Source organism: Musca domestica, unplaced genomic scaffold, assembly GCF_030504385.1.
Source record: "Musca domestica strain aabys unplaced genomic scaffold, Musca_domestica.polishedcontigs.V.1.1 22, whole genome shotgun sequence".
Classification (NCBI taxonomy): domain Eukaryota; kingdom Metazoa; phylum Arthropoda; class Insecta; order Diptera; family Muscidae; genus Musca; species Musca domestica.
The window spans coordinates 5,253,085-5,268,415 of NW_026712262.1; the positions used below are offsets into that span (position 1 = coordinate 5,253,085).

General features: G+C 32.6%; 2 protein-coding genes and 1 long non-coding RNA gene across 4 annotated transcripts; 2 read left to right on the top strand and 1 right to left on the bottom strand.

Moving 5' to 3' along the window:
- The first annotated feature begins 3,006 nt into the window (after positions 1–3,006).
- Positions 3,007–4,303, top strand: LOC131800397 (small ubiquitin-related modifier 3-like). Its single transcript, XM_059123009.1, has 3 exons — positions 3,007–3,185; positions 3,886–4,005; positions 4,088–4,303. The coding sequence occupies exons 1-3, from the start codon at positions 3,168–3,170 to the stop codon at positions 4,229–4,231; spliced, it is 282 nt and encodes a 93-aa protein (XP_058978992.1). The 5' UTR covers positions 3,007–3,167; the 3' UTR covers positions 4,232–4,303.
- Positions 4,304–7,402: 3,099 nt separating this feature from the next.
- On the bottom strand, positions 7,403–10,463 carry LOC101894272 (zinc finger matrin-type protein 3). Its single transcript, XM_005185265.4, has 3 exons — positions 9,758–10,463; positions 8,709–8,777; positions 7,403–8,475 (listed from the first exon to the last, which is right to left on the bottom strand). The coding sequence occupies exons 1-3, from the start codon at positions 10,109–10,111 to the stop codon at positions 7,669–7,671; spliced, it is 1,230 nt and encodes a 409-aa protein (XP_005185322.1). The 5' UTR covers positions 10,112–10,463; the 3' UTR covers positions 7,403–7,668.
- Positions 10,464–11,473: 1,010 nt separating this feature from the next.
- LOC131802585 (uncharacterized) lies at positions 11,474–12,871 on the top strand. Of its 2 annotated transcripts, XR_009342275.1 has the most exons (4): positions 11,474–11,691; positions 11,757–12,195; positions 12,287–12,407; positions 12,470–12,871. It is a non-coding gene; the product is annotated as an uncharacterized LOC131802585 (long non-coding RNA). The 2 variants fall into 2 exon arrangements; XR_009342274.1 differs by having other exon boundaries at positions 11,496–12,195.
- The last annotated feature ends 2,460 nt before the right edge of the window (positions 12,872–15,331 follow it).

Below are 15,331 nucleotides of genomic sequence, written 5' to 3' on the forward strand. Positions count from 1 at the left end.
AGTTACTGAAAGCATCGCTGGGTTATGACTTTGATATTGCGGAACACTCGAAAGTCGCATATGTTTCCGCATTGATGTTGTTGTTTAAATTTTGCATTCGAACAATAAAAAAATGTAAATTGTACTTGCTCATGATAATACCATGGTACAATTGATATCATTTCAAATAGTAATAACATTCAGCTATGAATTTGTAATTTTTAGCGCGTTTAGATACAAAATTTTATCCGGATTAACCCAAATTATCAGGATTTATTATTAATATGGATTTATTCAACCAGATTTAACATACAAATTAGATCTCCTCACGACCGGATTTATCTTAAATCCGGTGCGAAATCCACATACTAATGGTATACAACTGTGTTTTTAATTTAAAAAAGCATCGCATGTTAAGCACTGCCAAAAATATCAGCTGTTTTCGCAAAGCGTTTGCTTACAACGAAGAACAGAACAAATTGAAAAACAAATTAAAGAAAATTTGATTTTTTGAAATAAAACAATTTATTTATATCTCTTCTAATTTGAATGACTTTACCTTCTTAATGCCATTGTGGGTCCAAAAATTTAAAAAATAAGAGGCTTGAAAATGTATGCATTTTTTTCCATGCAAACACCGCTATGGATTAATACTTGCTTAAAACCATGATAAAATAAAGAAGGTAAAGTCATTTCAGATAAGCACATCCATCTCTGCATTTTCTGTAATTTACCTTGTCAAATTTCACTGCATACGAAGGTAAAGTAGAGCTTACAGCTGATTACATTTTTGTCTAAGAAGTCGGGCATACATAAGGCGATTATTTGGCTGGCTTAAGTCATCGGCCAGCTTCTTCGGAAATGAACAAAAGAGTCTAGGGACAAAATCGAACTAAGTTAACCTAAAACTCTTTTGTTCCTCTACGAAAAGCTAGCCGATGACTTAAGTCAGCCAAATAAGCGCTTTATGTATTCCCACCTTTACTTATTTATTTATTTACTTTTTTGTAAATGTATCACTATGATTGAAGGGAACAATTCCTAGTTATTTACATCCACATGATCAGGGGCTGAACTCATGTTCTATGAAAACATGAAATGATCTCTCCTTATGATCTCTATTTTACGATCCACGTTGCTCATATCGATTTTTAACAGAAAAAAATAAATTGTTTAACTGTCAAAGTTGAAACTGTTCAGCTTTGACATTTTGTACGCTTGTCGTATTTGGGTAACTTTCATATAAATATATGTGTTTAATTTGTGTGAGGGAAAACGTCATCCAAGTACGTCGAATTTTAGGTAACGCTGTTAGTTTTTATTTTGACATACTTACCCTTCGATTACAAAAGACCCATGGTAGAAGAATACATGTAGTCGCATCGACACAGCTGTTGGGACAATGAACTGTCAAACCGATTTTGGAATTGAAATTTTGTGAATGATAAATTATTGATATTTGTAAAAATTGTTGGAAAATACATATCATAGGCCGGTTATTACATCCTTCCGATAGATAAAAAAGTGATGATGTCGGACACATAAATCGTTTTTCGTTATTACCAGTCCCAGACCATCTTTCCTTTATCTATTAACGTAAAGTTTACTGAATTCATGTTGTCATTGATAATATGACAATAACAGCAAAATATATTTAAATAAAGAAATGGAAAACGCAAATCATTTATTTTATTTTGAAGAACTGAATTATAAATTTATTTCACAAAATTAATTACAAATTCGTTTTGTTTATTATTTTCAACCTAAAATAAAGATGTCATTGTGAAAAAACAATGCTGTGACTACCAGTTACTTTTACAAAAAGCTTGCCATATCTCTGTAAGAAATGCATATATTTTAAAGGAAAGATGTAGTAAAGTAAAGGGAAGATAAAAGAACGGGCCATAATGTACTTATTTTTGACAAAACATTTTAAAATTTTTGACATGTTTGATGTATCTACCTATATTCTTCTACCATGAAAGTACATAAAAATTTTTTGTGACATAAATCTTATTTACACCGGCACATAAATTACGAGTTTTACGAAGATTGGTCGTTTATTTGACGTGAAACCTATGAAATTGACTATATAAATAACACGTTTTATTAAAATATGTTCGGTAAAGTAAGACTTGATTTACAGCCACCCCTAAATTATTTTACATATAATCAAGGGACAATCTAAAGGGAAAGCTTTAATCGATCCGACAATTGCGAAAACCATTGTAAAATTATCAAATAATGTAGTTTTATTTATCTTCAGCTCCCCCACTCTATTGTATGACTTGTTCTTTTGTTTTTCGACAATATTGTTTTTATTATTTGATTGTGTTTCTGACAGTAACAGTTGTGACAGTAGTAGTAAATACAGCTTAGAAAACTGTAATTCTTCTTGATATATAATTTGCATGGTAAAATTAAGAAGATGTTGAAATAAGTCTGCCCATCTCTGCGTTTTCTATAACTTACATTTTCAAATTTCAATGCATAGAAAACCTGTTCCAATTTCTGATTTGGATTTGTAAATAAAAATTTTGACAATGAGATGTTGTCAAATGAATAATTTTATAACAATTATTATTAATAATACATAATTTTTCCCCTTCTTAATTCTACCATGATAGTTTGGGTTTGCATTTACTGTCATCTTACTTTGTTGTACGATAAGTCAGCTAACAAGGCAATGCGAATTTATACAATTAGAGTACTCGTCTGTGCAAACTGTACATATATATTTGAAATACGTAATAGCTTATCCTATTTTTATATGTATAAAATTTGTAATCTAACATTTTAGCCCCAATATCAAAAATTTATTTTCGTAATTTTATTAATATTATTGACAGCGTACTAAAGAAAAATAATTTTGATATGCGACATGTTGTACAACGATAACATCACATTAGGGATATGTGGCAACATCGACGCAGTGATGTATTTTAACGAACATGGCTGGCGTTGATAGAAGATGGCTGGTGCGTCGCGGCGGCTTTTTTCTTGATACATTTTCTTCGGCTCTGCTTAACGAAAAATTTTTGCAAGGCAGCAGCAGTATTTGATTGTCCGCAAGTGTTGAACGAACAAGAAGCGAGGAGACTTAAAAATTTGTTCAGTTACAAAAATTCAATAGTGTTAAACTAATTTTTACATTGTAAATTCCAAAAAAACAAACAAATTAAATAAAAATGTCTGACGAAAAGAAGGTATGTGTGCAACTGAGGCAACAAAATAGTTCAGAGAAACAAATCAAAAACGAGTGTTTTCTAGTGAAAAAGAAAAAAACTGCACAAAAGAACAAGAAAAATGTGTGTATGACGCCGACAAACATGGCGCGGCAACAGAGACGCAATGCGGCTTTTCCACCATCTGTATGTTAAAAAAATGCCGAACGTTTCGTTGTGATTTCAACAAATTCAGAGATATCTCCAACAGTACCCAATGATGTACTGGGACGCCAGTTGTGCTTGGAACTAAAGGTTCCGGTAATTTCTAGCAAGACAAATATACGTATAAAACATAACCTAACATTTTCTGGTGGCTTTTGTTCATCTATCTCTTGATTTCGTTGACTATACACCCTACACACAGTGTCTACTCTTTGCCCTCTACTTCCGCGTCAATGCTAGAAAACGAGGCTTGCAAATCTTCGGAGCGTTACTTCTTGCCTTTCAGTTAACATTGTTTTTGCATTATTTTTGTCCACAACGTTGTATATCCATATTTATATGTGTGTATACACGTTTTGTATGGGTCGAAATATAATTATTGTTATGGTTTAGGGCCTCTGTAGCGTTATTTGAACGAAACGTACCCACTTTGCCTTAAACGTATTTTGCGCACAGTGGGTCTAAATGGATGTAAATATAAAATGCAACTTAAATATTTATTCTTTCTCATTTGTAGGGATCAGAAACCGAACATATTAATCTTAAAGTTTTGGGACAGGACAATGCTGTGGTACAATTCAAAATTAAGAAACATACACCACTCAGAAAATTGATGAATGCCTACTGTGACAGAGCGGTAAGTTGTCTCACATTATGTACACCCAACCTTAGTTTATGCCCATTCTAATATATGCCCTATTGTTTTGTCCAATTTCCAGGGTCTGTCCATGCAAGTGGTTCGGTTTCGTTTTGATGGCCAACCTATAAACGAGAACGACACACCAACCTCCTTGGAAATGGAAGAAGGCGATACAATTGAAGTTTATCAACAACAGACGGGTGGCTACAACATTTACTATTAATTTTATACATACAAAACACAACAAATCTAATTTTACTCTTAATAAATATTAAAAACTCATGAAAAGTAATAATTTTAATATATATTTAAAAAATATAAAAGTCGATCGAGTATGTCCAAATCCAATCAATCAGCCAGCTTCAATTGAAACAATGTATGGAACTGTTGAAAGTGAATTCAACTTTTGTCGAATCACATTCTTCATCATCTATTTGTCATAATTTTTGTATTTAAAATTCACGTTGAACTTTCCCGCAGATTTATTCTTTAATTTTGTCTTACAACAAGAAAAATGCGTTATATACATACCTTTTCAATTGATTTCCTTTTTTAGTTGTAAAAAATATAAACAAAAATAAATTTAATAGAACTTAATGTTTTGGTATTTTAAATGAGTCAACTAATAAATGCTAGATCCAAATGTAAATGGACGAGAAAAAAATACATGTTTTTTTTAATTACCTACGTATGCAAAAAATGTGAGCTGTAGTAGAGCTTTTTAAGCTATAGTAAAAAAAAAACGAAAGGAAGTGATCTGGATATTTGGCTAATACTTTTTAATACAATGGAATTTCAACTTCTATGACCGGTAAATTTAGTGTGCAAAACGGTTTTCTTCAGCTGTTGTTCTAGGTTTTATTTCAGTTTGAAATATTTAGTATTATTCTGGCTCATTAAATATTAAGGAGGAACTTCATGAATGTAATTGCTTTTATCAGCACGTATTTGAAATTTTAATTTTTCCTAAAATCCTTGCATAGTTTTGATTGGAACTATTGTTTTCGAATGTATGAAATTGAATAATGGCTGCATTTTTATTTCAAAAAAGAATATAGTAATGTGGAATATTAGATTATACCTAACAATTAGCAAATTACTCTTTAACAGATAGGCGATCAGCTACGTAAAGAGCCTTGAACCGAACCACTGTGTAATGACTCAGTCTGTGTTGTCGAAGTTAGCTACGAGTACAGTTGCCTTAAAATGTTATATAAAAGTATTTTGAGGCAACTGTACTCGTATCTAACACTGATGACTTAGAATGAGTCACCGCACAGTGGTTTAAAGGTAGAGGAATTTAGTATAGATCACAGGCATGTCTCTGCTTATAATGTTACCATAAAGATCGTATGATGATGCCATTTATTATTTTCTGTCAAAACGTTATGTTTTAATTAAAAATTATAAATTTAATAAATTTGTGTTTTTTTATGTCGTCAAAGTATCTGACCCTTGACATAGATTACCATAGTTGTTTAAGGTGGTTTTATTCTTCCAGCTTTCAGCCACGGTGCGATGACTCATTCTCCAGTAACGAGTTTTGCGGTGATGTATTAGAAGATGAAGTACAGTTGTTTCAAAATATATTTGTAAAATAGGTGTGTAGGAAGCTTCCTTGTTTTATGTAGATAGGTATACGGATACAGGTGGTTGTTAAAAGTCGCTTCAGTCACTATTTACACAGTTATGATGTTACTTAAACCTTTTTATGTAGCCATTATATACTAAAATATTTTCCAGTATATTGGCCATATGAATCATGAAAACCGAATTTTTGGCTCAGACCACTATAAAATATAACAAACCAGTAAGCAGAAAAGTCGAGCCGACTTTATTCACTGTGAATATTTAGTAGTCACCTGTAGCAAATAAACGATATTGACAATTTAAATACAAATTGAATATAAATGCGTTAGAGCGGTTTAAATTAGAAATCGGTTAAAACTAACCTATGAAAGCTATATCCTAATCGATTACAACTAAACTTGACGTGACCTCACGAACCAAATATAATTGCTATGAAGTTTTCGTACAAAGGCTAAATTCAATCGTATTATGCATTTGGTGTACAATAAACCTGAAATCGAGCTATATCTAAGTCTATTACCAATTTAAATAGCGTTCGTCCCTGGTTGTTTGGCCCAGGGACTGTGTAAAATTTCACCACAGTGTGCAAAATTTCATCACACAGTAAATGCGATCTGCATTTTTTCTTACAAAAATATATGAACAGACGAACATGTATAAAGCTATTCAGAATATCATCCTATGAAGGTCATCAAAGGGAACTATGGGTTTATCTCGTTTCCCTTTGCATGTTACAAACAAATGCACAAATACACAATATTCTGTACCACAATGTGGTGTCGGGTATAAAGATAAACTTTCTTACAGACAAACAAACAAGGAAAATGATTATCGAGTTACACATTGTTAGTATAACCCTCCATAGTAGGGAGGGAATATTAAGTTTTTCATTCCGTTTGTAATACCTCGAAATATACATTTTATACCCCACAGCATAATCAGCATTAAATTCTATGTCGATTTAGCGATGTCCGCCGGTCTGTGTAAGTCACTCTAGCTTTCGAACGAATTGAAGTAGATTGATAAAATTTTACACAAATGTTATTTTGTTTGCAGGACTTTTGGTATTGAATATTTTGACCACCGCTATTCGGTATTTTGATGATTTTAGCGACGTTACTCACCGGAAGTGCTTCAAATTTGATATTTGAAGTTCGTAATGGATACTACAACAGAAAATTGTCTGTGCAGATTCACGTCGTATAGACCATTTTTTAAGATTTTAACAGAATTTTTAACGGATTTTTTTTTTTTTAAATATTGCCAAATTCGTTCCAAATGGTGGAGGGCATTCAAAGTTCGGCCCGGCCAAACTTACAACTTTTTACTAGTTTTATTTATTCAAAACATAAAACCAAAATATGTAATTTTTCCAGTAAATATAAAAAAGTTACTTTTTTAAGTACTTGTCATTCGAAAACTAGAAGATGTCGCAATTCCGTACTATGTTGTTTTAAACACATTAATAAAACATTTTTTAAAGTGCAAAGTACATTTAATATCCATATAATTATCAATTTATATTTAGAATCGGTAGGTGAAAAGCAGTTGGATAAGTTTTGTCTTCATTTTCCTGTTTTTTTATTTTGTAGATCATATGTTTTTGGTTTTCATCTTCAGTCAAAAACAGTGCAAATTCTGTATATTAATATATGTAAATGCGTCACTCACAAGTAATACCTACTTGTCTAGTCCCTTTATAAAAAGGTATTCTTTAATGTCATTCGTCGATTCCCTAGTGCTTCGTGTGTTTTTGCACACTTACCTTTAGATTATCTTCTTAAGTAAAATATATTTCAAATGATTTTGTGTGTGTGTATAAGGAACATTTTTTATTTAATGTTCAAGAGAGTTATTCTAATAAAATATAAGGATTTCATAATAAATTAATAAGACTATTTTGTGTTTATCAAAAACACATACGCTCTGTTTCAGAACCTACAAGAATCTACTAGTTTTGCAATTTTCTTCGATATCATAAAGAAAACATCGGCTATCGTAGTAAAAACTTTTACATTCTCGCAGTTCTGGAACAGACCAATAATGATATTGGTATACAAATTCATTTGCTTATTTTGTTTTTACTTTGGATATTGCTGCTAATGCCCTTTGTTCCATTTGAACTTTGAGGTGACGCTTTCCTTCAAGATGTTTTTGCAAACTACTTAGATTGGTAATAGTTAAATTACACGTTTGACAATAATATTGACCACTAGGAGTGCGGTACATTGACAAGTCGGTTGTATCAGGTTTCAGTTCATTAATAACGGAATTAAGAAGATTATCCGCATTTTGATTTGAGTCAGCAGCAGTAGTAGAAGATGGAGCGTGGCCAGTATTGGTGATTTCAACGCCACTAGCCTTTAGTTTTTTCTGATGTTTAGCTCCAGTTAAATGCATTGTCATCTGTAATGCTGATGTTGCACTTACATTACATACCGCACAAAAGAGATTTGGATCATGCTCATTCATTTTAGGGATTTTTGGGGGTTTGGCCGCAGCATTCTCTTCTGGCGTTTGTGTTGGTGAATTAATGACGGAGTTAGAAGATTCATTGGCAGTGGTTGTTGTGACGTTATCATTGGATGAGTAAAGAAATTGTTCGCCAATTCCGAATCGTCGATCTGCACTCTTTGGAAAAGCTTTTGTGGAAAGTCTAACCCATTTTCCTTCATTATTGTAATAACCAGCGCCAGAAGGCTTCGATCGTTGACTTAGAACCAATTGATGTTTTCTGCCAGCAAAATGTTGTTGAGCATGTGTCAACGAAGTTAACTTTAAATCACACAGGTCACAATGGAATGCATTTGGTCCCACGGGCCCTTGCTTATAATAACGCACTATCTCGGGAGGGTTAAGGCCCTTTTCAGTATAATTCTGAAATTATGAGATATATATTAATGGCAAACATTTTCATACATTTGTAACAAGTATTTCTGTTTCTGAAACTATCGTAGGCTTAAAGTCAGTTAAAATTATTTCTTTAAGCCAAAGCCCATTAACACAATTAGGAATCAGAGTTATTGAAAACCGGGGTAAGTATGTGACTTGAACGTCAGGCCAATTAGTAATTAGTCAAAATATTTTTGTGAACTTTGAACTTTACTTACCCTTGTAATCCAGTTTGTAATGTTTCTATCGTGTGATTTCGATTCATAGTGATCCTTTGCCGATATTACCTACAAACATAAATATTTTTTATATTATATTAAAGCTCTATGAGTAAATACTGAAAACTACAATGTTGAATGGTATATGTACATTCAAACGAAAGTATATATTGTATTCTCTCTCACCCGAGGTGCGCATTTTGGCCACGAGTTCAAATCTTCTAAAAAACCCGCAAACAAAAGAGGCAAGTTTTTCAAAATGTTTGTATCAGCAGAAAACATGTTTTACAAGTGTCTCTCCAGCAGAATTGAAAAATAGAAAAATTTGTTCAAAATGTCAACTTTTACACAAAAAGTTGAAAACATGAATGAAAATTGTAAGTAATTATTAAAGCTCTATGAGTAAATATTAATCCGTCATACTGTATACCCACATGTAAAATTGAAATTAAAAATGTAAAATTAACTTAACAATGTAATATCGAACAATGATATCTCTGAAGTTATGGACAATCATCATACACCTAAAATGCAATTCTAGGGAGGAATTTAAATGGGTCTACATTTTTTTAGTATCTAGAAAAACGAGGTTCATCTTTGCGATAGAAAACCACTCACTTTCAAATGGAATGAAAAAAGAACTTAAGAGTGGACCTAAAGTTTAAAGGAAATGTTATTCGTTTAGTACAATTGTACCTGCCCATAGAAGACATTCCTAGATCCCCATCTCAGAACGCTCTTTTCGTATGTACGTTGCTAAATTACAATGTTAATGGAATGTTCCAGATAACACATATTTTATATTTTTATATCAAACTGGAGATTTTGATTTGCATGCATCATTTTCCCGATATCTTGGTTTATATAACTTCATATTAAAAGTGTACATATAATGGCGGTCCAAGTCCGGCGCTCTTATTGCATGTTGTTAAATTACGATGTTAATGGAATGTTCCCGATAACTCAATTTTTATATTTTTTGACATAGGAGCTTCATCTTAAAGTGGAGATTTTGATGTTATTAAATTTTTTAACGTAACTGGACTCACCGAATTCATTTTCATGTTACACAAGTCACATGTAGAAGGATGTATTAGCGCATTCAGTTCATCTGGATATGACGGATGTCGCCCACTAAACATAACCAGATTGCCCTTATCATCATGTTCGACAACGGTTTCTTGCTTTTTTGGCACACGGAAAGAATCCAAATATTTTCGCTTCAAGGAGGTCTTGTACTCCCCGTAGGTATGTGGACTATTTTCTGTTGTAGTCTGATTTTGAAAACCGGCCTCAGCGGAAGGATATGTAACATTTCCATATCCGTATAGTTCACTATTGACCGGGGGAATATTATCTGGTGAAGTAGCTCCCATTTGTAGGTATCCCGTAGGGTAGCTCATCCTTGCACTTATGAAATGAAATGAAAAACGTCCCAACGAAGCGAATATAAAGGCCAAAAAGCAATACTTGATAAAAAATAAACAGAAAGCAAAGACTCGGGGTACTCTGTTGTTTACGAATGAGACATGAGAAAATTGAACATCTTCACTAAAGAGCGCGGAACTAGCTGCTACTATCGTTTTTCCAAATGCTATCAAACTCGACTATGGACTTGGGTAAAAACCGAGTACTCGACTATTCATAGTCGATTGTTCGACTTATGCTAAGTTCACATTGCACGTGATTCGCTCTCTATTCTTTGTTCGACCATTAATTATGAAATATCTACTTGATTCCCAACACAAAATATTCTGAGCGAACAAATATTTTTGTTCTTTGTTCCATTCCATCCTAATAAATGAGAGCATTTATTGAAAAAATAAATTATGGCATTTCAAAGGCATTTCAGGAATACTGAAAATTATGAATGAAAGATATACAGGCATGTCACAAGAATGCATTCGGCAGGAAAATGATTTTACTCTCGTATTTAGCATCTTCAGAAAAAGTAAATAACAATATTTTTTCGATTTGAAACTAATTTTGGTTTTTGCACGTGAAATTGTATTTTTATGGAAACTTATGACTTTAAAATACTCTCAAAATACTTTTAAGTAATAAAAATGTTGTCTTAATGACAAATACACAATTAAATTTACATTTTTAAACTTTGTTATGTACCGCCTACAGTGGTGCTTCAGGTGGGGTTCCATCTAGCTCAGGAGTGCAACTCTCAGGGGGTTCTCAACCCTTTCACCTTCAGGCCTAGGGGACTAACAATCAATGTAAAGGGGGAAAAACACAAATAAAACAACACGATCACAAACACGACACACACTCATGGCAAAGGAGCTTGGTGGTTATGACTCCTCCACTCTGCCCACCCAACCTTGACCCTTCGTATCCTTTCTCATTTGTTTCAAGGGCCCCATTTTCCACACACACTATTTCACCCTATAACACGCCCTTCCTTCCCTCTCTCACACTCAAGTTAGAAAGACATGATAATTAATCTTAACATTCAAACATATACATTTATTAACATTGCTTTTATCATGGTCTCTTAATGGATTATTAACACCAAACAACACGAGGAATGTGAGTCAATATTCGGGACGACAACAATCTTCACACTAAGTATTCGGCCAACTGGGGCTATTTTTTACTACTCTAAGGTATTCTGCCTAATGGAGCTCGATTAGGTAGGGCTAGACATTTCTTTAACCTGTCTAAAAGAAAAGAAAAACGTTTCGTCGTTGAACGTTGAGGGTGTTCCTTCACTCACGTCGAACGAGTTTCGTGGCATTAATTCTCCTCTGTAACAACCGTGTTCTAGAAAAACGAAATGAAATCGCTGTGTTGACCATTAAGTGGCGTTGCCGGTATGCTGGCGTTTAGCGCGGCTATGGCTCGTCGGATTGGGGGTTGGTTCTTGCCACTTGCAGATCTTTTCGGTTGAACAAAACAAAAAAATCATACCGGACTTCAAACTAAATTAAAAAGGGGGTAAAAAGAAGCCTGAAACATGTCAACAAAAAAAGTAAAAAAAGAAAACGTTTGCCTAACTACAACCAAATCCCAAAATAATATTAGTTTTCCTCACAGAAACAGTGCTCCTGGCGGCTGACCAGCCAGGAGATAGCCCTCCCTCCGAGAACACCTCTCGCCATGACGTCTACTCATACTGGACGTCCCAGATCTGACCCTTGACTTACCATATTTTATCCCATCCCCACCACCTTTTTAATAGGGCTTTAAGCCGAAGACATTTTGATCTTTTCAGGTTTAATCCAGTACATATTTATTAAAACTATATTACATATTTGGCAAAAAAAAAAACAATTCATTCCATCGTAATTTGAATCAAAATCTAACAATTTACAGCGAATTATAATATAAAAATTGCAGAAAAAAAACAAAGAATTGCCAATAAAAATCAATTTTCGAAAGTAATCTTTTCTTTTTGTACTTTTAGGGCTTAACGGCGGGCACCCAGAGCGTAGAACCTTGACGGCAGCTTGTGACTAAGGCTTTTTCCCAAAACGTAAGTATGTACGAATTAGTTCGTGTTTCAGCTTTTTAATTATATTCCTCGGTCAGAATGTAAATAATAATTTTCTTGCTTTCAATTCCAGATGAGGACGAACAAAGGAATGTAGGTCGATACCACATTAAATCGACGATCTAAACAATGCCTGGTAACCTAACCTTGAATTGAGCTCAGTTCAATGTCGCGTACCTGCATACCAACACAACGTAAGAAAAAAATTTAATATTAACTCGTTTGTTCACCCTTTTAATTTATTTATTCTTTCCAGGAAAAACCGCGGAATTTAATTATGTAGCTTAGTCGTCCGTCTGTCTGTCCGGAGTTAAATAAGTTGCAGTGTCAATTGGGAATGATACCAAGCCACGCTGGAGCAGCAATGGCGTAAACTCTGCGCCTCCCTCGGTGGATTGGATGGGCGATGGTGTGGCTTGTAGGCTCCAATTCTTCAGGAATTTCTAGGTTTAAGATTTATTTTCTTGGTTTAGATTTTTAGTTAATTGTTGTGGTTTTTCTTTTCAATTTTGTTAAATTGTTTCGAAATTTTGTTTTAAATTTAAGTAAGTTCAATTTGTCTTTTAATTTTCAATTTTTGTGAAAATTATTCGTTTTGTTTTAAGTTTTATTTCAACTTTTCGCCTTTTGTCGTTAACTTTTGCTTAATTATTTTAAGGCTTCCAATTTTGTAAAAAAAAAGTTTGTATTTCGTGTTGTTTGTATATATGTTTCAAACAAATAAAAACATTGAATTCACTTCTTAACAAGTGGTTCATCACCAAAAACTTTGTCGACTTTTTTCTTCGCTGGTTACAGGGAGCCACACATCCAATCTTCTTCGCAGGTAAATCAAAAAGGACAGATTTTTCTTACAATTTTTGCCAGGAAATTCTGGCTGCCATTTTCCTCGCTTAATTTTTCCATTTTCTTTTTATATTATTCCCTAATATTGACATTTAAGTAATTGGAATAATCAGCTGTTTCCTAGTAATTGTTCTTCTTCTTCTTCTAGCTATCAATTATTTTCAGGGTTACCCCTTTTAAAGGCGCACACCACAAAGCCAACTATCCTGCTGATATCCTTATCGAAGGATAGGGGGAAAAAAAGTGCGACCTTTGGTTTAAAAATGCAAAAAAAAAATCAATGGTTTGATAGGGTATTTACAAAAAATCGGTGTTTGGCATCCCTAATAATCGCAGTCTGGCATCCCTAACTCTGATTTTCCAAAATAAAATTAAATTTTGGTCTAATTTATTTATTACAATATTAAGCTCCATTAGCCCGTAGGAACATGGTATAATGTTTACGTCGTGCGCCACGCGTTATCGTTTAGTCTGATGTAAGTTGACTACCGATAGTAGTGACTATCGATAGTAGTGACGTTTATGAATGAAAACAATCGGAGTACGCGTCCATTGTAATTTTTTTTGGCGGATTGGAGCACGGACGGACGGAAAATTTTGGAGCTGCAGAAATGATAAAATTTGGGTAAGTAGAGTGAAAAAAAAATTATAGTGTATTATAAATTAATTATAATAAAATAAATGTAAATGCCGGGTGAGTGAAAATAACGTGTATAATTAAAGTGAAAAGTGAATAAAGTGCCAAAAAAAATGAATGAAAGTTACTATCATAAACATACAGTGCGGGTGTATGTGCGAATAGTAACTTGCAAATAATTGCATGAAAAATTAATCCGTATACATCTTAGCAATTAATAAAGAAGATTAAAGGAATAAAAGGAAAAATAATAATAAAGTGATTTTACTGAAACAATTTAAATTAATTTCCTGAAATTAATTTAATTTTCTAACAAAAAAAAATCAATGATTTCCATCAAGTGTATGTGTGTGTGTGTGAATAAAAGTTGCATTTGCATTTACAATGAAATGCACCCATTAAGAAAAAATGTGACTTTGGCGGAAACAATAAGTTCGAATTATAATTCGAAGTTAGTGAGTAGTGAATAAAAATAGAACAGATAAAGAAAACAGAATTAAGGAATGAGTGAACAGTGCGAATAAAATTAAAATAGATAATATCTCCAAAAGAAAAGAAAAATTGAAATGGTGAAAGCAAAACAAAATGCAAAAATTAACAATGTTGTGGACCAAAGAGATAAAGTGCAAAAAAAAACTGATGAATGATTACTATTGGAAACACAGAAAATATTAAAGGAGATGAATAAAAATTTAGTGAAAAATAGTGAGAAATTTAGAATTGATCGGACGGACGTAAATTTTTTTTGTGAAAATATTGTGTTTATTTTTTTAATGACGAAAGTGCAAAGAATTTAATTGAAATAAATAATGAAAAAGTTGCATGATTAAAAAAAATAATTAAGGCATAAAAAGTGATTTTACTAGTTAGAAACTGTGCAAATCAATATCTAAAAAAAATTAATGAAAAAAAATTAAAGTGAATGAAATTGAAATACTACTGTGAATTTATAAGAAAAATTTTTTTTTTTTTAAAAAGTAAAATTTGACTTCTCTAAATTTTAAGTGAAAAATTATGTGAAATATTCTGAATTTTGATACAAAAAAAAAAAGTGCAGTTATTGTGTTTATTTCTAATAACAAAAAGCGAAACAAAAAATTTCAGTGCTATAAAAAAATTTTTCTACAAGATTTTAAAGAAAATAAAATATAAAAGTGTCGTAGAAATGAACGAAAATAATAAGCAATGGAATTTAAAAATTATTGTGAATCAACGAATAAGTTACTGGAAATATAATACTTTAATGTGACGAATAAAGTGAAATATTTTGAAATTTTAACGGAATTTAATTAAAAGAAAGAAATTAATTTACAAAAATAAATATATACTCTCTTTGCTTTAATTTGCATTTAAATCATAGTCACACAGAATTAATACTTATTTTCTTTTTCTTATCTTTACAGATTGGTGACTGCCTATGCTTGGAATTGAACTGAAGGTAAGATTGAGACCTGATATTTTCTTTGGCTGTAGGGGTACCCTCAACTAGGTCCACACTGTGGTCAGATTGTTGGATACGATATTATTTCAAATGCATTTAGATGTGTTTGATCGTGTCTTCCCGCTTCCAGACTCTAACGTCGTAAATCGATGACTGACAGCTCTGCGACCTTGTGTACAACACTCTTCTGCCTT